At 50.4% G+C, this 23,766-nt stretch overlaps 1 protein-coding gene across 1 annotated transcript in view; it reads left to right on the top strand.

Annotated features, from left to right (window-relative positions):
- CSMD1 (CUB and Sushi multiple domains 1) overlaps nt 1-23,766 on the top strand; it is a 1,658,614-nt gene that overhangs the window by 306,570 nt on the left and 1,328,278 nt on the right. Inside the window, exon 2 of the mRNA XM_066237815.1 lies at nt 13,351-13,567. Coding sequence (XP_066093912.1) covers nt 13,351-13,567 — 217 coding nt within the window. The remainder of the gene's footprint in view (nt 1-13,350; nt 13,568-23,766) is intronic.

Raw genomic sequence — 23,766 nt, 5'->3', positions numbered from 1 at the left:
GATCACATAGACAGGCAGTCGGTGAGGCGACGGCAGTCATTGTCTTTGGTCATGGAGTTGAGTGATTCTGTATTTTTAGACGCTACTTTGTACTCTTTCTCCCGCCCTGCGTTGATGAGTTACAAGGAAGGGCTGATGTGAGGAGACCCTAAACATCCGCTCCCATCACTGGGGTGTGGTGTGATCTCAGCTAGTCATCGTGACGGCCCCTGGGGGTGGGAGCGTCCTTGCAGCGTGGGGTGGCTCACAGGTCACACGGTGTTTGTCTCTGGTGACTCAGCTCTGTTTTGGTCAAGCAGACACCAGTGTTGGGTGTCAGAAGGTCCCACTTCACTTCCATATCTGTGAAATCACGGGGACCTCCTGGCACAGGTGACAAAGTGTAAAAACACTGCCTCGCTCCCCAAGCGTAAGACAGACTGGAACTGACTGCTGAGGTCCTCTGGGTTTGGCGCTTGGGGGACTGAGCTCTGGATTGGGTAGGAATCTCTGCCAGGTCCGCACTGGATGAGCCCCCAGTGCCTGTCATTCCGAGGACGGCTTCAGATCTAGACCAAGTATCTCCTAAGGGATGAAGCAACTGCTGGGTGATATAGCTACCCATTGCCCCAACTTCACGGAGACGAAAGAGATGGAAAACATGGTGACACACCAGTTTTTAAAAAATGACAGCACATACCGAAACTGTCTGATGATGGTTTGTTGAATGACAGCAAGTGACCCAAACATGTGTGCACCCACGTGTGTCCCTTTCCACGTGACGTGTGTTTACGGTGCACATGCCATGTACATGTCTCCTACTTCTCAGCCTCCTGTTCTCCCGCCGACGTTGGTGTTTCACGGTCACTTCCATCACTGGGACTTACAGAAGGACCATTAGACACCTCCTTTAGTAATAATTGCATTTTCAGTGCTGTGAGAAGAACATAATTTTCACTAAAAGATGAACATTATCACCGAAACCCTGCAGATTGGTTCACGGCCCTCCGGAAATATAACTTACAAAGCTCTTTACAGCAGACTCCCGTGGAGCAGTATGTTAATGTAGGATGATAATTGCAGTATTTAAAAGTTTGTTCGTTAAAATCGTTTCCAGGTGAACTAATCTGTTTCTCTGAGGCTGCGTGGAAGGCCGGCGTTGACATCAAGCCTAGAAGTAGGCCGTTTAAAAAGAGACGTTTTGTAAAACAGGCGAGCGTGCTCTGTCACAGGCCGGTCCCCATTCGAGGGTGAGTTCTGAGGAAGGACGTCCTACAAGGAAGACAGGCCCAGATCTTCGCTGGGACATTGGAGGGAAAAGCCCAGCCTTGGCGTTTGCTGGTGTCGGGACAAGCCCCGTACCCTGTGGGAAAGAGCATGTAAAATCCAAAAGGATACAGATGTCATTATAACCTGTAAACATCACCTATGTTTCCACTGAACTGATCTTTATTTCAGACGTACATTAATTAACACGGTGCTTGGATAAAGTTCTGATAGCGGTGAAGAAGAACAAGTGTGCATCGCTGACATTCACTAATTATAACCACTGGTCAGATTGGGATTTCCATTGGAAGATGACTCTAATGTAATTATAAATGGCATCAACCGTGTGTGTGTGTGTGTGTGTGTGTGTGTGTGTGTGTGTGTTAAGAAGCATGAACCTTATATGGAGCCTAACGATGTTGAGGCCCACAGCTTTGGGGTATTAGTTATTAAGGACAGTCCTTCAATTTTATATGGGTATAGATTTTAATTAATGCTGCTTACTCTGAGGAATGTTGTCAACACCTCTGTAGTACTATTGCTTAGGTAAATGATTATTATTATTATTATTGTATTTTTCTGAAGTTGGAAATGGGGAGGTAGTCAGACAGACTCCCGCATGTGCCCGACCGGGATCCACCCGGCATGCCCACCAGGGGGCGATGCTCTGCCCATCTGGGGCGCTGCTCTGTTGCAACCAGAGCCATTCTAGCGCCTGAGGCAGATGTCATGGAGCCATCCTCAGTGCCTGGGCCAACTTTGCTTCAATGGAGCCTTGGCTGTGGGAGGGGAACAGAGAGACAGAGAGGAAGGAGAGGAGGAGGGGTAGAGAAGCAGATGGGCGCCTCTCCTGTGTGCCCTGGCCAGGAATTGAACCCGGGACCTCTGCACGCCAGGCCGATGCTCTACCACTGAGCCAACCGGCCAGGCCTGATAAATGATTATTTTCATGTGGCACATTTATTTATTTTTTTGTGACAGAGAGAGAGAAAGACAGAGAGAAAGACAGATAGAGACAAACAGACAGGAAGGGAGAGAGATGAGAAGCATCCGTTCTTTGTTGCAGCACCTTAATTGTTCATTGACTGCTTTTTCATATGTGCCTTGACCAGGGGGCTACAGCAGAGTGAATGATCCCTTGCTCAAGCTTGAGACCTTGGGTCCAAGATGGTGAGCCTTGCTCAAACCAGATGAGCCCACGCTCAAGCTGGCGACCTTGGGGTCTCGAACCTGGGTCCTCCATGTCCCAGTCTGATGCTCTATCCACTGTCCCACTGCCTGGTCAGGCAAGCTCATTTTTTTTTTTAAGTCAAGATATCTTCCTGAGTCTGGAGTTGCTGACTAAATTGCCAGGATATTTGCATTTTTCTAGTAGGACCAAAAATTGTGTAGAGTGAACAAGGGTTATGAGGTAGGGTTGTTTCTAAAAAGAAAGACCAAGGAAATGAGATTTTGTTTTATTTCAGGCAAAATGCTGTTTCTTTACACCTCTAAGACAGGTGAGGACAGCTGGGCCCCGACCCAGGGGACAAGGAGGTCACGGCTGCAGAGTTTCGACTTCATGATCCATTTGTCTCTTTCCAAATTTAGAAACATCCTTCTTTGATTCCAAATCTTGAACTGCCTATAATCCTTGTTTTCTATTGTGGTGCGTTTTTCTTGGTGATTGGCAAGTTCTTTCCGTCCTATTCGAAGTATATCATTGGTTGGATTATGTATTGTAAATACATCCTATTTTTTTTTTGGTTCCTTTTCACCCTTTACCTTTATGGTTATTGATTTGTGTGCTCTGTTTACAAAGTCCTGTGTACCACACAGAGGGAGGGACATGGGTGTGCCGTCCCACCCGGAAGAGGCACAGTTTCCCAGGAGGTGAGCGGCTCACCGGGAATTGATGTTTGTTGATACTGCGACGTAGGGACGGAGCCATATTCCCCATTTGGCAGCCTCATTGGCCTCACCATCAATGGAGACCTCTGTGGGCCAGGGTCCTGCCACACCCACTTCCCATCCGTCTAGCGTCTCTGTCTGGGGTGGTCTGTTTGGGGCTCTCTAGTCTGTCCTGTTCTGTTCAGCCTTTGTTTAGGTTTGCGCCAGCCAAACATTGCCTGCATTACTGTAGCTCTGTATTGTGGTCTTAAGTAGTTTTAAATCTCCGGGTTGGTATTCTTTTCTTTTTTGGAGGGGGGGGGCGAGAGAGAGAGAGGGACAGATGGGGACAGACAGACAGGAAGGGAGAGAGATGAGAAGCATCAATTCTTCATTGCGGCACCATAGTTGTTTGCCGGGGTCCAGCCCCGGGGGGATCCAGGGGTCCCACAGGAGGAGACGGCGTCGGCGAAAATCGAGTGCGAGAGCTGAATTCTTTATTCTCTGGTTAGCATTTACTGCCAGGCATCTCTCTCAATGGCTGGTCTAACATTACTTTTTATGCACACACACTAAGTTACAATCACATGGTATTTTGAATACATCATTGTTTTAGTTTCACTATGGTTACATATTTTTAGATAACAGTTAATTCATATCTATAAGCTACAAGTCAGGTGGTAAGTTATTCAAAGTACAGTTATACAATAGTAATAATAATATTGGTACAAACTTCTAAAAGATTAGTACTAATTAATAACTCTATTTTACTCTTGTTGTGAGTCAAGGGCACAGAAAGAGATAGCAGACGAAATCATCAAGGACTAGCAGAGGACCACCGCTTGCTCAGGGAAATATCCTTGAGTTCATGTAGTGTCCTAATTCTTTTCTCACAAGACTACAAAAGGCTTGCTATTAAGAAACTGACATAGTATAAAGAATAATTTTTACTTAGAGATACATAGAGTGCACCTGCAAGATAGCTAGTAGCAACATAATATCAGAAGGCATTAGTTGCTACTGCTGCTATGAATGCCACCACATACCTCTCCTATTCTTGGAAAATACAAAAATCTCATGAGAATGTTTTACTGAGAAAAGCCCAGTGACTGTCTTCAGTGACAAAACAAGTCTTTTAACAAAACATTTTTTACTAGCCAGCTGCACTCCTATCCAAGGCCAACACAACAGGCCACTCCACTACACTTTACCTAAGATTCTAATGTCTAGTTAAACTTTATTTATTTACTATATTCATATACTAGCTAAGTTCTAACTATATTCTTTCTAACATGATTAATAAGAAGAAATTCTCCTACAAACTTAACCCTTTATGAGGGATATCATGGCCAGCCTCTTATGTTTATGAGCCCAGTTCAAGGGGCTTACAGGCTTTTCTGTGCAACTTACACCTTCTGTCTCATTTCCAAAGAAATTACTACAAATCTACAGGGAAAGCACGGTACTATTATCCCTGTGCCATAAATAATAGCACACACCCGAAAAAGGGGGGAATATAAGGCCAGATTAATTCAAAAGATTAAAGGGGGAAGTGTCGTGCCTATCCTTTGCGGTGACTTTGTCAACCCGCAGCTGTTGGTCTTACTGCGGTGACTCTATCTTCTTTTGCTGTGACTTTGTCAACCAGCAGTTGTGGATCTTCTCCTGCTGTGACCTAGTTAGCCAGCATTAGTGGATCGGCTCCCGACAGTTGTTCATTGATTGCTTTCTTATATGTGCTTTGATGAGGGGGGGCTATAGCAGAGCGAGTGACCCCTTGCTCAAGCCAGTGATCTTGGGCTCAAGCCAGCGATCTTGGGCTCAAGCCAGCGACCATGGGGTCATGTCTGTGATCCCACGCTCAAGCCAGCCACCCTGAACTCAAGTTGGTTAGCCTGTGCTCAAGCTGGCAACCTCAGAGTTTTGAACATGGGTCTTCAGCATCCCAGGCTGATGCTCTATCCACTGAGCCACCTGCCTGATCAGGCTAAAATCTCCAGTTTTTTTCTTTCTGAACATTGTCTTGGATGTTCTTGAACCCAGGTCATCTACATCAGAATCTGTCTTAGAAATGGATAAATTAAAAATTCTTCATCTGGCCTGACCTATGGTGGCGCAGTGGAATAAAGTGTCGACCTGGAAATGCTGAGGTTGCCGGTTCGAAACCTTGGGCTTGCCTGGTCAAGGCACATATGGGAGTTGATGCTTCCTGCTCCTCCCCCTTCTCTCTCTCTCTCTCTCTCTCTCTCCCCCCCTCTCTAAAAATCAATAAATAAAATATTTTAAAAAAATTAAAAATTCTTCATCTGAATTAAATGCACAGCAAGTTTGTAGAATCACTCGTCTAAAAACTTTTGAGAAGTTTGCAAAGCTTCCAATTTTGCATTCTGCAACTCATTCTGCAAAATTCACTGTACTAACTGGTCTCCAGACACAACCTAAGTGTTATTTCTTAGAGAAATTTTTTTTTTAAGTGAGAGAAGGGAAGATAGAGAGACAGACTCCGGCATGAGCCCCAACAAGTATCCACCCAGCAACCCCTCTCTGGGAGCTATGCTCAAATGAACCGAGTCATCCTCAGTGCCTGGGGCCGACACTCCAACCAATCACGCCACTGGCTGTGGGAGGAGGAGAAAGGGATAAGGGGGAGGGGAAGGGGGAGAGAAGCAGATGGTCACTTCTCCTGTGTGCTCTGATGGGGGATCGAACCACGGATGTCCCCATGCCAGGCCCACACTCTATCCACTGAGCAAACAAGCCAGGGCTCAGGAAACATCTTAATATCTGATCATCTGGTTCACCATGATGAGTCTAGCACAGGAAGTACTTTCCAACGGGTACTTCTGTTGATTTTATTTATTTTTCTCATCCAATTCATAATCAAATTTGCACTTTCTGATTTATGAGGAAGCAAGAATTGCTGGATAAACCAGGAAAGCTGTTTCCTGTAAAGACCTTACAAAAATCCCACAGCTTTAATAACCACTTGCTGCAGGGTTATTGTTAGATTTAAATTTAGTGGAAAATGGGCCTCTTATTAGTTCTTTGGTTTTTAAACTCATAAATCCCTTTCATTAAATCTTTTCGATTAAGGCTTAGCACCCTCCCACAGCACTTGGCTAATGTTACTGTGAACAACTCGAGCTCCCTGGCAGCCATTATTGTGACCTAGTCTTTCAGTGCAGAACATAGTGGGGAATGACTTTCCGTTTGCAACACAGGAAGAAGAGCTGGGATAATACTGGCATTCAAGTGCGTCTACTCCGGGCAACCATCTGAGTGTCCCCAGGTTCCTCCAAAACTTTGCTATTCTTTCTGTCAGATCATTTCAATGCAGGTGCTTTGCCCTCTTTCTTTTTTTTTTTCTTTTTTTTTTCTTTTTTGTATTTTTTCTGAAGCTGGAAACAGGGAGAGACAGTCAGACAGACTCCCGCATGCACCCAACCGGGATCCACCCGGCATGCCCACCAGGGGGCGATGCTCTGCCCACCAGGGGGTGATGCTCTGCCCCTCCAGGGCATCGCTCTGCCATGACCAGAGCCACTCTAGCGCCTGGGGCAGAGGCCAAGGAGCCATCCCCAGCGCCCGGACCATCTTTGCTCCAATGGAGCCTTGGCTGCGGGAGGGGAAGAGAGAGACAGAGAGGAAGGAGGGGGTGGGGGTGGAGAAGCAAATGGGCGCTTCTCCTATGTGCCCTGGCCGGGAATGGAACCCGGGTCCCCCGCACGCCAGGCTGACGCTCTACCGCTGAGCCAACCGGCCAGGGCCCTTTGCCCTCTTTCTAATTGGATTGTTTGTGTTTTCTTTTGGTGCTGACTTCTCTAAGTTCTTTATGCATTTTGGCTATTCACCCCCAAGAAATCCGAAACACTCATTTGAAAGGATATGTGAACCCTTATGGTCACTGCGGCGTTATTGACAATAGTTAAGATTTGGAAGCGGTGCACATTCTCCATCAGCGGATGAGTGGATAAAAAAAACCAAACAAAGTGGTGGTCCGTTTACACAATGAGATACTCCTTGGCTGTTAACTTTTGCAACAGTGTGGATGGGCACCTGGAGAGGCTTGTGCTACTGGAAAGAAGCCAGCCAGAGAAAGACAAGGATCGCACGGTAAAATAGCAGATACTCCTGTGTGTCCTCGAATGGACAGAATAAACAAGCAGAACAGAAACAGACTCACAGATAATGAGAACGGGCTGACAGGTGTCAGAGCGGAAGGAGTTGGGGCAGCTGAGCTGAAAAGGTGATGGGATTCAGCAAAGAGAGAAGAACCACCTCCTAGACAGACGGCAGCTTGGTGATTCCTGGAGGGCAAGGGGGTGAGGGAGGGAGCCAAGAGTAAGGGGGGATGAGTGGTGACCGCAGGAAACTGGACTTGGGGTGGTGAACACTCAGCACAACAATGCACAGAGGATGTCTACAGAATTGTGAACCTGGAGCCCACATACTTTATTAACCACTGCCATCCCAATAAAGTCAATAAAAAAATTTTTTTTAATTAAACACATGTATAATTTTAATTCATTTAAAACTATTGGTGGGGAATGTCCAGATAACAAAGAAATGCATGACGGCCAGTAGTATTTAGGGCTATTGAGTCAATCGCTAGCCTCAGTCCAATTCAGTGTGGGAGTTGATCTGATTGGGGTTATTGTCCCACACACGACGGTGGTCCTCATCGTCAACACGGGTCACACGTGTTCTGCAGGCAGTTCGAACACTGCACCCTCCCCACAGCACTGGGACCCTCCACAGTCTCAACTTTAGCCTCCTCTTCATCGGTCTGGTAACCCAGGTGTGTCCAGGGCAGGCACGTTGTCAGAGGTGACAGCGGAGCAGGACACATTCCAACAAAGCAGGGACCAGATGAGTGTGTTCCTGAAGGATTACACACAGGGAGGAGGAGGCGGCAGACACTGGTCAGTGGGGCAGGGCAACAGTGGTAAGTGGACAGGGAGGAGGAGGCGGCAGACACTGGTCAGTGGGCAGCGCAGCAGTGGTAAGTGGACAGGGAGGAGGAGGCAGCAGACACTGGTCAGTGGGCAGTGCAGCAGTGGTAAGTGGACAGGGAGGATGAGGCGGCAGACACTAGTCAGCGGGGCAGCGCAGCAGTGGTAAGTGGACAGGGAGGAGGAGGCAGCAGACACCGGTCAGCGGGGCAGTGCAGCAGTGGTAAGTGGACAGGGAGGAGGAGGCGGCAGACACTGGTCAGTGGGGCAGTGCAGCAGGGGTAAGTGGACAGGGAGGAGGAGGCGGCAGACACTGGTCAGTGGGGCAGGGCAGCAGTGGTAAGTGGACAGGGAGGAGGAGGCAGCAGACACTGGTCAGTGGGGCAGGGCAGCAGTGGTAAGTGGACAGGGAGGAGGAGGCAGCAGACACTGGTCAGTGGGCAGGGCAGCAGTGGTAAGTGGACAGGGAGGAGGAGGCAGCAGACACTGGTCAGTGGGCAGCGCAGCAGTGGTAAGTGGACAGGGAGGAGGAGGCAGCAGACACTGGTCAGTGGGCAGGGCAGCAGTGGTAAGTGGACAGGGAGGAGGAGGCAGCAGACACTGGTCAGTGGGCAGCGCAGCAGTGGTAAGTGGACAGGGAGGAGGAGGCAGCAGACACTGGTCAGTGGGGCAGGGCAGCAGTGGTAAGTGGACAGGGAGGAGGAGGCAGCAGACACTGGTCAGTGGGGCAGGGCAGCAGTGGTAAGTGGACAGGGAGGAGGAGGCAGCAGACACTGGTCAGTGGGGCAGGGCAGCAGTGGTAAGTGGACAGGGAGGAGGAGGCAGCAGACACTGGTCAGTGGGGCAGGGCAGCAGTGGTAAGTGGACAGGGAGGAGGAGGCGGCAGACACTGGTCAGCGGGGCAGGGCAGCAGTGGTAAGTGGACAGGGAGGAGGAGGCGGCAGACACTGGTCAGCGGGGCAGGGCAGCAGTGGTAAGTGGACAGGGAGGAGGAGGCAGCAGACACTGGTCAGTGGGGCAGTGCAGCAGGGGTAAGTGGACAGGGAGGAGGAGGCGGCAGGCACTGGTCAGTGGGGCAGCGCAGCAGTGGTAAGTGGACAGGGAGGAGGAGGCAGCAGACACTGGTCAGTGGGCAGCGCAGCAGTGGTAAGTGGACAGGGAGGAGGAGGCAGCAGACACTGGTCAGTGGGCAGTGCAGCAGTGGTAAGTGGACAGGGAGGAGGAGGCGGCAGACACTGGTCAGTGGGCAGTGCAGCAGTGGTAAGTGGACAGGGAGGAGGAGGCGGCAGACACTGGTCAGTGGGGCAGTGCAGCAGGGGTAAGTGGACAGGGAGGAGGAGGCGGCAGACACTGGTCAGTGGGCAGTGCAGCAGTGGTAAGTGGACAGGGAGGAGGAGGCGGCAGGCACTGGTCAGCGGGGCAGCGCAGCAGTGGTAAGTGGACAGGGAGGAGGAGGCGGCAGACACTGGTCAGTGGGGCAGTGCAGCAGGGGTAAGTGGACAGGGAGGAGGAGGCGGCAGACACTGGTCAATGGGGCAGGGCAGCAGTGGTAAGTGGACAGGGAGGAGGAGGCAGCAGACACTGGTCAGTGGGGCAGGGCAGCAGTGGTAAGTGGACAGGGAGGAGGAGGCAGCAGACACTGGTCAGTGGGCAGGGCAGCAGTGGTAAGTGGACAGGGAGGAGGAGGCAGCAGACACTGGTCAGTGGGCAGCGCAGCAGTGGTAAGTGGACAGGGAGGAGGAGGCAGCAGACACTGGTCAGTGGGCAGGGCAGCAGTGGTAAGTGGACAGGGAGGAGGAGGCAGCAGACACTGGTCAGTGGGCAGCACAGCAGTGGTAAGTGGACAGGGAGGAGGAGGCAGCAGACACTGGTCAGTGGGGCAGGGCAGCAGTGGTAAGTGGACAGGGAGGAGGAGGCAGCAGACACTGGTCAGTGGGGCAGGGCAGCAGTGGTAAGTGGACAGGGAGGAGGAGGCAGCAGACACTGGTCAGCGGGGCAGGGCAGCAGTGGTAAGTGGACAGGGAGGAGGAGGCAGCAGACACTGGTCAGTGGGGCAGGGCAGCAGTGGTAAGTGGACAGGGAGGAGGAGGCGGCAGACACTGGTCAGTGGGCAGCACAGCAGTGGTAAGTGGACAGGGAGGAGGAGGCGGCAGACACTGGTCAGCGGGGCAGGGCAGCAGTGGTAAGTGGACAGGGAGGAGGAGGCAGCAGACACTGGTCAGTGGGGCAGGGCAGCAGGGGTAAGTGGACAGGGAGGAGGAGGCGGCAGGCACTGGTCAGTGGGGCAGGGCAGCAGTGGTAAGTGGACAGGGAGGAGGAGGCAGCAGACACTGGTCAGTGGGGCAGGGCAGCAGTGGTAAGTGGACAGGGAGGAGGAGGCGGCAGACACTGGTCAGTGGGCAGCACAGCAGTGGTAAGTGGACAGGGAGGAGGAGGCGGCAGACACTGGTCAGCGGGGCAGGGCAGCAGTGGTAAGTGGACAGGGAGGAGGAGGCAGCAGACACTGGTCAGTGGGGCAGTGCAGCAGGGGTAAGTGGACAGGGAGGAGGAGGCGGCAGGCACTGGTCAGTGGGGCAGCGCAGCAGTGGTAAGTGGACAGGGAGGAGGAGGCAGCAGACACTGGTCAGTGGGCAGCGCAGCAGTGGTAAGTGGACAGGGAGGAGGAGGCAGCAGACACTGGTCAGTGGGGCAGTGCAGCAGGGGTAAGTGGACAGGGAGGAGGAGGCGGCAGGCACTGGTCAGTGGGGCAGGGCAGCAGTGGTAAGTGGACAGGGAGGAGGAGGCAGCAGACACTGGTCAGTGGGGCAGTGCAGCAGTGGTAAGTGGACAGGGAGGAGGAGGCAGCAGACACTGGTCAGTGGGCAGTGCAGCAGTGGTAAGTGGACAGGGAGGAGGAGGCGGCAGGCACTGGTCAGTGGGCAGTGCAGCAGTGGTAAGTGGACAGGGAGGAGGAGGCAGCAGACACTGGTCAGTGGGCAGTGCAGCAGTGGTAAGTGGACAGGGAGGAGGAGGCGGCAGGCACTGGTCAGCGGGCAGCGCAGCAGTGGTAAGTGGACAGAGAAGGAAGGCAGAAAGGAGAGAGACGGCTGAGGCTGGGAAGGAGAGACTCGAGAGATTGTCCCATGGTTGGAATACAACGGGTGGGTCCGGTGTGTGACTGTGACAAACCTCTCAGATGCCGTCCTTCCGACAGATCCTTGTAGAAATCCCAGGGCTGTGATTTCCCAAGGAAGGTCCGGTTCCTATGCACTGCCCTTCAGAACCCCCAGGGAAGTCCAATGTTAGAATTAATATCACAATTCCCCATGTATAAGACGCTCCCATACATAAGAGGCACCTTAATTTGGGGGCCCGGAATTTGAAAAAAAAAATTATATAAACTTACTGAATTCAAGTTTTATTTATCTACAACAATGAGCATGAAAAAGCGAGAGATGCAAGTAAAAAAAACAAAACAAAACTACAACTAGTGTATAAGACGCATCTAGTTTGCAGACCCCAAATTTTTCAAAAAAAAAAAAAGGTGGGTCATCATACACATGGGGAAATACAGTACCACAAAATGTTGAGAGGCCAGGGCGCAGCAGTGAGACACTTCCCAAGCTCACTCCAGGTCCCTAAGCTGCTCAGTGCTCACTGACCCCTCCCCCCTCGCCTTCTTGTCCTGCTATTTGGGTTCTGCACACAGTTGCACCCTGGGGCGACGGGAGGGGGCCTGGCTTCAACCAACCAGCAATGCTCAGGGCAGCAGCTGGGGTCCTCCCATTCCTTTCAGTTCTGACCCTGCCTCCCTGGAGGGGGCACGAGGTACCACAGGTAAACGGCTGAGTCCCGCAGGACTGCCCTCAGATACCAACGGCAGGCCCGGGCTGTGTGTGACCTGTGCGTTTGCCCAACAGGTGACAGATCAGAGGTTCCCACGGTGGCCTTCTCCAGTTCCACTTGCTTGCTAGAGTGGCTCACAGGCCTCAGGAAACCCACTGGTGTACCCGTTGTGTTACAAAGGACATGGAAGGACATGTATGAAGAGCCAGATGACGGGACACAGGGAGAGAGGGTGTCACTCGCTCAGCACCTCCCCAGCCCCACATTCTCCAAACCCAGAAGCCCCCTCAGCCTGTCCTCTGGGGTTTCCACGGAGGAATCCGTCACACGTCACGCCCACGCCTGACTCGGCCTCGTCGTTGATCAGTCGCGTATCCCTCCGCCTCCCCCTCCCTAGGGTGCCTCCCCTGCCCTGTCCCGTGTCAACAGCAAGACAGAGACGGAGGCTGGGATGCTCCTTCATGTCCGGATCATTTAATTTCTCTTGTTTGACACCTTTTATTACAAACCGGATTAGATTCCTGCGGCTTCGCTCCACTTCTCAGCTTTGTGGGACTTTAGCCAGCATCGCTGTAAATCGATCGTTTGACGAGGGGAGTGTGGTTTTCCCTAATGACTCAAAATAACGCAGATGGAAGTCATTTAGGTAAATGACGAGGTGTGTGTGAGTGTATAGTTATCTAGTGTTTATTTTATCTGTCAAGGTAATTTCCCCCAGCAAGAGACTTACTCACAGCAGTGTTACAACCTGAGGCGAGGCAGATAATCGGGACCCTCGATTGTTTCACAAATACGGCAATCCGGTATCCACGGCCCTGTATTTGAAAAGAACAGGAAAAATTTTCCCAATTTTTTCAAGTTTTATTTATTGATTGTTGAGAGAGAAAGAGAGAGAGGAAAGGAGAAATAGAGAGAAGCGGGAGAGAAAGAAACATCAATTTGTCTTTCCACTTATTGACGCATCCATTGGGTGATTCTTGCATGTGCCCTGACCGGGGATCAAACCCGCAACTTCGCATCTCAGGATGACACTCTCACCGACTGAGCCATCTGGTCAAGGCCTCCCCAGATTTCTGATATGAGTTTCTAGATGTTGTATATGTTCCTTCTTTGCCTCTCTGTATTTTTTGTCATAATCTTTCAGTGCTGGAGAAGACGGTTGCAAACCTATCATCCCATTCTGGGTGGGGCAGAAGTAGGCTGACAGCTCTTGGTACGGAAAACCAGACACTGATTCTTAGACAACAATACAAGAAGCAGCGGTTTCTGTCCTCGCAGCTGGAAACCTACTTCTGCCCCACCGTGAAGGATCACAAAATAAGTCATCAAAAAAAAAAAAAAAAAAAAAAATTGGCCTAAATGGTTGGAAACTTTTTAAAAAAAAATCAGATAAACAAGAGCCAAAATAATATTCTGACTTTGTTTTTTGTTTCTGTGTCTGTGTTGTTTTCCTCTTCAGGGCAGAACTGTGGAGGCCTCGTCCAGGGTCCCAACGGCACCATCGAGAGCCCGGGGTTCCCGCACGGTTACCCCAACTACGCCAACTGCACGTGGGTCATCGTCACGGGGGAGCGCAACCGGATCCAGCTGTCCTTCCACACCTTCGCGCTGGAGGAGGACTTCGACATCCTGTCGGTGTACGACGGGCAGCTGCAGCAAGGGAACCTGAAAGTCAGGTGAGGCGGGCGCTCTGCGCGCCGGGGGGCGCGCGGGGGGCGCGCGGGGGACGCGCAGGGGGCGCGCGGCGACCTCGGTGCCCAGACCCGGCTGGGACTCGTGTCTGGAAACACGTCGTGATGAGAAGAGAAATTGTCCGTAGTGACTGTAAGGAAAAAAATGAATGCTAGACGGGCGCACCATTTTTTAATAGTGGAAAGCTGTCGTTCATTGACTTGTGTGTGAATGTGGACCTGTACATGGTGTCGTTGGGCTCCTTGAAGAAGGAGCATTATCCTGCTCCCTTTGTTTCCAAGCAGCTGTGGGTTTGAGAGAAAAGGCCCGTGGATAAATGAGTTCAATGGAGGAGAGATCAAAAGGAACCTTGGTGTGGTCAGAGAAAACATTCTACGGAAGAGCCCCGGCGGGGGAGGGGGTAAAACCAGCTAGGAATGCTGGAAGCTTTGAATACCTTTCGTTTTATGCAATCGGGATAGCCCTGGGCTTTTATCTGGTCATCTATAATTATTACCATGAAGAAAGAAAAAGGTGATCTGTATGATTTCAAGTTAATGTTTTTCATCTATCAACATGGAAAGATTGTACCTGTACAGTTTTGGGGTTTTTTTTGCAAAAGAAAGAGTAATTAATGTCTTTCCAAAGAAACTAGATTTCTTAGCTACCCCTGATGAATATATTTAAATCTATATGCAAATATGGTATTATCCTCTAGTTATAAAATGTTGCATTAATTAGAAACGTGTTTGAATATATAGCCATGGAGAAAATTTGATAGTTGGCAGAAGAAATTATACTGCTCCGAAAAATAAAATGAGGTGGATGACCAAGTTCGCAGTAAGGCACACACATCACGTATTTTATACTCACGGTTGTGTGAACTGAGAAACATTTCCAAGCAAAAAACTTGATAATTATGTTTGTACATTCAGTTAATATGTAAATATACTATATGTTGACTATATAATAATATTTGTATATTTCAAAGATTTTTTTTTCATTTTCTTGATGCATTTTCACATGTCAAACATCGTCTAGTGTTTTCCCGATCAACTGTGATATCTGGGGTCTGTTTCTTAGACACGCTTTTTCCACCCGCCCTCCCCTTCAGACATATACCACACACAGTTGTCTCCCGCATGAATTTTTAGGTAAACTGTTCTCCTTGTCTGACATGCAAGGTCTTACTTTTGGATGTTTGGACATGGTGTCTACGCATACAACCTTTGCTCATCTGATGCAAGAGTTCTTATCTTATTTGCTGCTCTCTTAAATACTAGCCATTTCTTTGCTTTTATTGCAAACAAATGACGCTCCCAGGGAAGAGAGGGACCTTGTGATGATAAAAAAGAATTGTAACTGAACCTGCAAGGTGTTACCACAAAAGAGAGTCCAGTTCCTTCACATCTCAGTGTTAAAAGTATCTCTCTTGCCGGTTCAAAAATATGCCAAGGTAACAGGGACTCTTAAAAAATTCTTCTCTGTCAATATTTTCATTTCTTATTCTGCCCTATTAGAAAAGAAACGTGTCTTAAAGATGAATTTCATTGGCTGCCTGTCTTTAAACAATTCGCTATCCTCATATTCTTACGGTGCGATAATGATCAGGTTACAGGTTAATAACTATAAAATTTGGAAAACGGTATTCCTGCCATTTTTCGGTGCTATGACAGGACCAGCACTGGTCACGCTCAGGGTAAAACCGTTAGATTCATCATGTGACGTTTGAGGTTCCAGTGAACAGTATATAAATTGGCGTCTGCGCCTCAGAGAGCTTGGTAAATATTGGTGGATTTATATATTTGGCATCAGGATTGTTTTACTCAGATATTTATATTAGAGAAAGCAAGGAAGGCTCATAAGATAGAGGCTGCTGGGTTCATATAAGTGACTGGTGCCTGTGATTTTTCGTCTACGACGGAGAATAAGAATGCCCTGCTCTGCCCGTTTCTTGTCCTTAAGGCAGTGGTTCTCAAACTTTCTGAAGTTAGGGCGCATCTAAAATCCTACAAATAATTGTAGGCGCACTATATATAAACTTCTGAGAAATATGTTATAAAAATTAAGTCAAATATTAAAGAAAAAATATAAAGTCCAAACATGCTTTTATGGTAATTAAATGAAATAAATATGACAAAATTAAATTTATTCTGAACATTAAAAAACATTCTATTTATTTATTTATTTTTATTTATTTTTTTTTTCATTTTAGAGAGGAGAGGGAGAGACAGAGAGAGAGAGAGGAGAGACAGAGAGAAAGAAAGGGGGGAGGAGCAGGAAGCATCAACTCTCATATGTGCCTTGACCAGGGAAGCCCAGGGTTTCGAACCGGCGACCTTAACATTTCCAGGTTGACGCTTTTATCCACTGCGCCACCACAGGTCAGGGTAAAAAACATTTTTATGTTACGTTTTTTGACTTATGCTTTTTAGAATTCATAAAAAAGAGGGGTTAAATAATTTTTAAAAACCCAAAAGTTATCTTTATACACACACACACACACACACACACACACATTTTTAGTAAGATTTAGTAAATTTGACAGGTCCCGGCACAAATGTGTTAAGTTTTTTCATTCTTGTGTTTATGAGAAACATGAGCCTGATGTGTCCTAGCGATTTCTTCATTATTTGAAAGGCAAACTCATTTCCTCGTCAATACATTGAAGAATTCCTCTCTTTTTACTCTTAATTTTGTTGAGTGCAGAAAACCCCCACCATACATATCATCTTAACTTGACACCAAACAAAGGATAGAAGAAATTTGCCTCCAGTCTTTCCCGGGAACATGGGGGGTAGTGTAAACAATCCAGCACCACAGCTTAACAGCCTTTTGCAACCTAATCAGGCAAGTGAGGTGGGGGGTTGGGCAGAGCAATTCCCCACACTTCTGTCCTCCAAAAATCGAAACTCCCAAAACCCTGTTCACTGGACCCTTTCTTGTCCCCAACAGGCACATATTTCTCTGGAATGCCATAGGGCGCTCCTGGAAATCTTCTAGGGCGCACACTTTGAGAACCACTGGACTAAGGGAAGGAAGACACTCTCATTTCTGTATGACACTGTCACTTTGCCTCCCCTCTCTCTACACAGGTGGAATGCCTTTCTGAGTGGACGTTCTGAGTGGGTGGGGACTGCTCGGGGCACCGATGTCCCTGCTCTGGGTGTCACATAACACCCGCAGCGGAAGCATCTCAGAGACAGGGTTCCTCCAGGGGCTGCTAAGGCCGGTGGGTCTCGGCTCGTGAAAGTTTGGATAGATAATGAAGTGAAGTGAAGAACATGGCTGTTGTTGGAGCCAACGCAGCAGAAGGTTGCAGCGTTCCAACCTCGGCTGAGGGGCAAAGGGATTAGAAATCACAGTCAACTCTAATTAATAGGAGGCTCTCGTGTTTTCTGTTTCCCATTATATCTTGGAACGGTTGTTTATTTCCCCACTGCACTCAGCTCACGACGCTTACGGAAGCTCTGGAATCCACACACTTTTGTCAGAGGATTGATGTACAAGCTGCCGGTCCACTGAGCCATCACGAAAGTCATTACTGACACTGTCATGGTCTCTTCTTTCACTGATGTGCTCTGCAGTGTTTTTAGCAGCAAAATGTGCACCGCCGACAAAAAAAAAATTAATAGTTGTTTTTTGAAACAACTCGAGCATTTCATGATAAAGATATGCATTTCGTTTAACTACAATAAAAATGGTTTCCCTAAATAATATAAGATTCAGATGCAAGCTCCAAATAACAAACCGTAGAATTTGGAGGTTAGCATTATTGATGTTTACAGTGACACTTGATCTCTATTGAAGAATATATTATTTACCCTATTTTAAAGAAAAAAAAAATCTTTAAAAGAAAAATAAATAGGCCTGACCTGTGGTGGCGCAGTGGGATAAAGCGTCGACCTGGAACACTGAGGTCGCCGGTTCGAAACCTTGGGCTTGCCTGGTCAAGGCACATATGGGAGTTGATGCTTCCTGCTCCTCCCCCTTCTCTCTCTCTCTGTCTCTCTTTCTCACTCCTCTCTCTCTAAGAAAATCAATAAATAATATATTTACAATAAAAAAAAAGAAAAATAAATAATGCACAGGGTATGTTCTCATCTTGATTATTAAATTAAAAACACACCAACACATCGATGATCTGGGCCTCCTCGATCAATTAAACTGTAGCCCATAGATTTTGAGAGGTGGGTTAAGATTTCACTTTAAATGAAAGGGAAGAGAGGTGACCCACAATTTGGAACCTGAGATCTGTCCTAGAATGAACAGCCCTGATTGTCACGAGCCGTCTGTTTTATCTCTGGCCTCTCTCTCTCTCTTTTTTTTAAATTTCTTATTTATTCATTTTAGAGAGGAGAGGGAGAGACAGAGAGAGAGAGAGAGAGAGAGAGAGAGAGGAGAGACAGAGAGAGAGAAGGGGGAGGAGCTGCAAGCATCAACTCCCATATGTGCCTTGATCAGGCAAGCCCAGGGATTTGAACCGGCGACCTCAGCGTTTCCAGGTCGACGCTTTATCCACTGCGCCACCACAGGTCAGGCTCTGGCCTCTCTCGAGTCTGCATCTTCTTCTGCTTCTCAAACATCTGCCGAGCACCAACCGTGTGCCCATAAAATCCTCGACTTTTGACGGCGCAACGTCGCTTCACTGAACTCGGCCTGTGGGGTCTTCACCGAGAACGCCCCAGGGGAGACCCCTGTTCTGCGGAAGGTTGACCACTGCATATCGCTGGACCGAGACACCATCTCCGTGGCATTGCCGCCCTCGGCTCAGCCTCCGCTGACCCCGAAACACTTGCTACCGTCCCGTCTCCACTCTGTGTTGCCAACAAGAGTTGCCTGTCTAGTAAGCCTGACCCTGGGTTCAGGAACTCCGCAGTTGGACTTCCAGCTCCATTCCTGGCCTGGCAGCTCCTGCGTTTCTTCCCTCTGTGATTCAGTCCCTTGGAGCGGCTCTGGTCAAATGCCACAGTTTGGGGGTGGGGAGTTAGAACCATCAGACCTTTATTTCTCATAGCTGTGGAGGCTGGAAGTCCAAGAGGGCCTCAGCTCGTGTTGGTTAACAGATGGCCATCGTCCTGTGTGTCCTCCCGTGGCTGAGGGGCAAGGGAGCCATCTGGGGTCATTAGTCCCATTAACGAGGACTCCACCCTCCTCCCGGCCTGGCCCCCTCCCAAAAGCTCCTCCTTCAAATTCTATGACTTTGGGGGTCAGCGTTTCAACCTGTGAATTTGAGAGAGACTCAGCCATGGAGTGTTAGCACTGTGGGAGAGTTTGTTTTGTAAGTGGGTGGATGTGTGAGCTGCACCTTGACCTGCCCTTCTCAGAGGACGTGCTAGTCACCTCTCTCTCCTCCTTCCTCTGCTCCATAGACCCCAAAGTCAGTGCTCCATAGACCCCGGAGTCCCCCGAAGTCGGTGCTTCATAGACCCCGAAGTCAGTGCTCCATAGACCCCGGAGTCCCCCGAAGTCGGTGCTTCATAGACCCCGAAGTCAGTGCTCCATAGACCCCGAAGTCAGTGCTCCATAGACCCCGAGTCAGTGCTCCATAGACCCTGAGTCAGTGCTCCATAGACCCCGAAGTCAGTGCTCCATAGACCCCGAGTCAGTGCTCCATAGACCCTGAGTCAGTGCTCCATAGACCCCGAAGTCAGTGCTCCATAGACCCCGAGTCAGTGCTTCATAGACTCCGAGTCAGTGCTCCATAGACCCCGAGTCAGTGCTCCATAGACCCCGGAGTCAGTGCTCCATAGACCCCGAAGTCAGTGCTCCATAGACCCCGAGTCAGTGCTCCATAGACCCTGAGTCAGTGCTCCATAGACCCCGAAGTCAGTGCTCCATAGACCCCGAGTCAGTGCTCCATAGACCCCGAGTCAGTGCTCCATAGACCCTGAGTCAGTGCTCCATAGACCCCGAAGTCAGTGCTCCATAGACCCCGGAGTCAGTGCTCCATAGACGTCAGTGCTCCATAGACCCCGGAGTCAGTGCTCCATAGACCCCGAAGTCAGTGCTCCATAGACCCCGAGTCAGTGCTTCATAGACTCCGAGTCAGTGCTCCATAGACCCCGAGTCAGTGCTCCATAGACCCCGGAGTCAGTGCTCCATAGACCCCGAGTCAGTGCTTCATAGACCCCGAAGTCAGTGCTCCATAGACCCCGGAGTCAGTGCTCCATAGACGTCAGTGCTCCATAGACCCTGAGTCAGTGCTCCATAGACCCCGAAGTCAGTGCTCCATAGACCCCGAGTCAGTGTTTCATAGACCCCGAAGTCAGTGCTCCATAGACCCCGAAGTCAGTGCTCCATAGACGTCAGTGCTCCATAGACCCCGAAGTCAGTGCTCCATAGACCCCGAAGTCAGTGCTCCATAGACGTCAGTGCTCCATAGACCCCGAAGTCAGTGCTCCATAGACCCCGGAGTCAGTGCTTCATAGACCCCGGAGTCAGTGCTCCATAGACGTCAGTGCTCCATAGACCCTGAGTCAGTGCTCCATAGACCCCGAAGTCAGTGCTCCATAGACCCCGAGTCAGTGTTTCATAGACCCCGAAGTCAGTGCTCCATAGACCCCGAAGTCAGTGCTCCATAGACGTCAGTGCTCCATAGACCCCGAAGTCAGTGCTCCATAGACCCCGAAGTCAGTGCTCCATAGACGTCAGTGCTCCATAGACCCCGAAGTCAGTGCTCCATAGACCCCGGAGTCAGTGCTCCATAGACCCCGGAGTCAGTGCTCCATAGACCCCGAAGTCAGTGCTCCATAGACCCCGGAGTCAGTGCTCCATAGACCCCGAGTCAGTGCTCCATAGACCCCGGAGTCAGTGCTCCATAGACCCCGAAGTCAGTGCTCCATAGACCCCGAGTCAGTGCTCCATAGACCCCGAGTCAGTGCTGCATAGACCCCGAGTCAGTGCTCCATAGACCCCGGAGTCAGTGCTCCATAGACCCGAAGTCAGTGCTCCATAGACCCCGGAGTCAGTGCTCCATAGACCCCGAGTCAGTGCTCCATAGACCCCGAGTCAGTGCTCCGTAGACCCCGAGTCAGTGCTCCGTAGACTCCGAGTCAGTGCTCCATAGACCCCGAGTCAGTGCTCCATAGACCCTGAGTCAGTGCTCCATAGACCCCGAAGTCAGTGCTCCATAGACCCCGAGTCAGTGCTTCATAGACCCCGAAGTCAGTGCTCCATAGACCCCGAAGTCAGTGCTCCATAGACCCCGGAGTCAGTGCTCCATAGACGTCAGTGCTCCATAGACCGAGTCAGTGCTCCATAGACCCCGAAGTCAGTGCTCCATAGACCCCGAGTCAGTGTTTCATAGACCCCGAAGTCAGTGCTCCATAGACCCCGAAGTCAGTGCTCCATAGACGTCAGTGCTCCATAGACCCCGGAGTCAGTGCTCCATAGACCCCGAAGTCAGTGCTCCATAGACCCCGAGTCAGTGCTCCATAGACGTCAGTGCTCCATAGACCCCGAAGTCAGTGCTCCATAGACCCCGGAGTCAGTGCTTCATAGACCCCGAAGTCAGTGCTCCATAGACCCCGAGTCAGTGCTCCATAGACCCTGAGTCAGTGCTTCATAGACCCCGAAGTCAGTGCTCCATAGACCCCGGAGTCAGTGCTTCATAGACCCCGGAGTCAGTGCTTCATAGACCCCGAAGTCAGTGCTCCATAGACCCCGAAGTCAGTGCTCCATAGACGTCAGTGCTCCATAGACCCCGAAGTCAGTGCTCCATAGACCCCGGAGTCAGTGCTCCATAGACCCCGAAGTCAGTGCTCCATAGACCCCGGAGTCAGTGCTCCATAGACCCCGAGTCAGTGCTCCATAGACCCCGGAGTCAGTGCTCCATAGACCCCGAGTCAGTGCTGCATAGACTCCGAGTCAGTGTTCCATAGACCCCGAGTCAGTGCTGCATAGACCCCGAGTCAGTGCTCCATAGACCCCGGAGTCAGTGCTCCATAGACCCGAAGTCAGTGCTCCATAGACCCCGGAGTCAGTGCTCCATAGACCCCGAGTCAGTGCTCCATAGACCCCGAGTCAGTGCTCCGTAGACCCCGAGTCAGTGCTCCGTAGACTCCGAGTCAGTGCTCCGTAGACCCCGGAGTCAGTGCTCCGTAGACCCCGAGTCAGTGCTCCGTAGACCCCGAGTCAGTGTTTCATAGACCCCGAGTCAGTGCTCCGTAGACTCCGAGTCAGTGCTCCATAGACCCCGGAGTCAGTGCTCCATAGACCCCGGAGTCAGTGCTCCATAGACCCCGAGTCAGTGCTCCGTAGACCCCGAGTCAGTGCTCCGTAGACCCCGAGTCAGTGCTCCATAGACCCCGAGTCAGTGCTCCGTAGACTCCGAGTCAGTGCTCCATAGACCCCGAGTCAGTGCTCCATAGACCCCGAGTCAGTGCTCCATAGACCCTGAGTCAGTGCTCCATAGACCCCGAAGTCAGTGCTCCATAGACCCCGAGTCAGTGCTCCATAGACCCCGAAGTCAGTGCTCCATAGACCCCGAGTCAGTGCTCCATAGACCCCGAGTCAGTGCTCCATAGACCCCGAGTCAGTGCTCCATAGACCCTGAGTCAGTGCTCCATAGACCCCGAAGTCAGTGCTCCATAGACCCCGAGTCAGTGCTCCATAGACCCCGAAGTCAGTGCTCCGTAGACCCCGAGTCAGTGCTCCGTAGACCCCGAGTCAGTGCTCCGTAGACTCCGAGTCAGTGCTCCGTAGACCCCGAGTCAGTGCTCCATAGACCCCGAGTCAGTGCTCCGTAGACCCCGAGTCAGTGACTGCACAGTCACACCATCTCTGAAGCTGCCTCTTGCTGGGCTTTGCACATCTTTGTGCTCAGGTGAGTCAAGCAGAACATATATCCTCTGAAGCCACGGAATGTGCCACAAGTGTGTCTTCTCTGGTGGTGACAGACACGTGGACCTCAGAATAGTCCGTCCATCCTTGTGGGATGATCTTGACTTAAAATACTACTGACTCAGGACCGTTCATCCCTGTCTTCTGTGTGTCGAACCCAGCGTGACCGAATAGCACCCTCTGCTCTAGAGGGGCGGGAGTTACTTGTCCACCCCCGTGGCCGCTGTCCAGCCAACGTGCTCCCAGCATGAAGCTCCTTGGCTCGAACTCAGGATGTGATTGTCGTGGATATCACTTTCCAACTGTGATAACATTATCATATCAAACTTCCAGGAGACATCTCCTTATAACCTCCAACACGGGGCTAAGAGCAAACCTCTGAAGGAATGCTGTGCCAGGCAGGTGTGGGAAACCGGCCGTGGCATCATTCCGTGGTGAGTGCGGAGTACAAGGCCCGGGAGAACGGCTCAGACCATTGTCTGGACGCTGTCCCTTCCCAGCTTTCTCAGCTGGTCCTCATTTTCTGCGGTGCTGGTAAGGAAGAGCTTAGAGACGAATGTGCAAGGGCCACTACAGTCAGGAAGTCACGAGGCCATATTGCTACATTGTCAGTTATATTCCAGATATTTTCATAAACCATAATCCTGTGTTCGAATGCTTCAGTCCTTAACTCAGAAACCCGTATGTTACTGACTAGGATTGGTGACGTTTATACCTGGAGCTCTTTCGAGGGTTAGGAGAGGGTCTCAGTTGCATTTGGGTTTCAGCAGACTAGAGACCTATTCTTGTCTGAATCCTGCCTTCTTGTCCTCTGCTGCTGGTCTGAGGCCCAGAGGGAGCCATTCACAGATCAATGGTCAGATAAAAATCAAAGCAACGTTTAATTTTAGCTTAGCTGGTGACGAAGACCCCAATTAAGGCTCCGATAAATGTAGGGTGAAGTGCACCTAAAACTTTTCATAGTGACAACCACCACGTGTCCTGACATCTTATCCCATTCCCCTGTTGAGGGGGCAGGGAGAGGAAGGAATGACCAGCAGGACACAAGCAGCACACGGTCAGGGGGGCCCGTATTGGTGGGCCTTGCAGCTCGAGTGGGGAGGCAGGAGCTCGCTGCACAGAGGGGGCGTCTCAGCCCAGAAAGACCGGGAGCCCAGCCAGGGCTCAGGCGTGTCGTTCTGGGTGTCTCCCCCCTCAGGGAGAGGGTGGGTGTTGAGGGGGAGGGGCTCGGGGCCAGGGGTCCTGTGTGGTCCTCCCATCAAAAACTGTCACATTCCCGTTATTCTCTGAATTTGTCAGCCATGTCCACAACTCAACATACATATTTTTAAGATGATGAAATTAAAGAAAATAATTTTCC

This window comes from Saccopteryx bilineata, chromosome 6 (assembly GCF_036850765.1).
Source record: "Saccopteryx bilineata isolate mSacBil1 chromosome 6, mSacBil1_pri_phased_curated, whole genome shotgun sequence".
Classification (NCBI taxonomy): Eukaryota; Metazoa; Chordata; class Mammalia; order Chiroptera; family Emballonuridae; genus Saccopteryx; species Saccopteryx bilineata.
The sequence above is the reverse complement of the archived record's forward strand: the minus strand, read 5'-3'. Positions and strand labels throughout refer to the sequence as shown.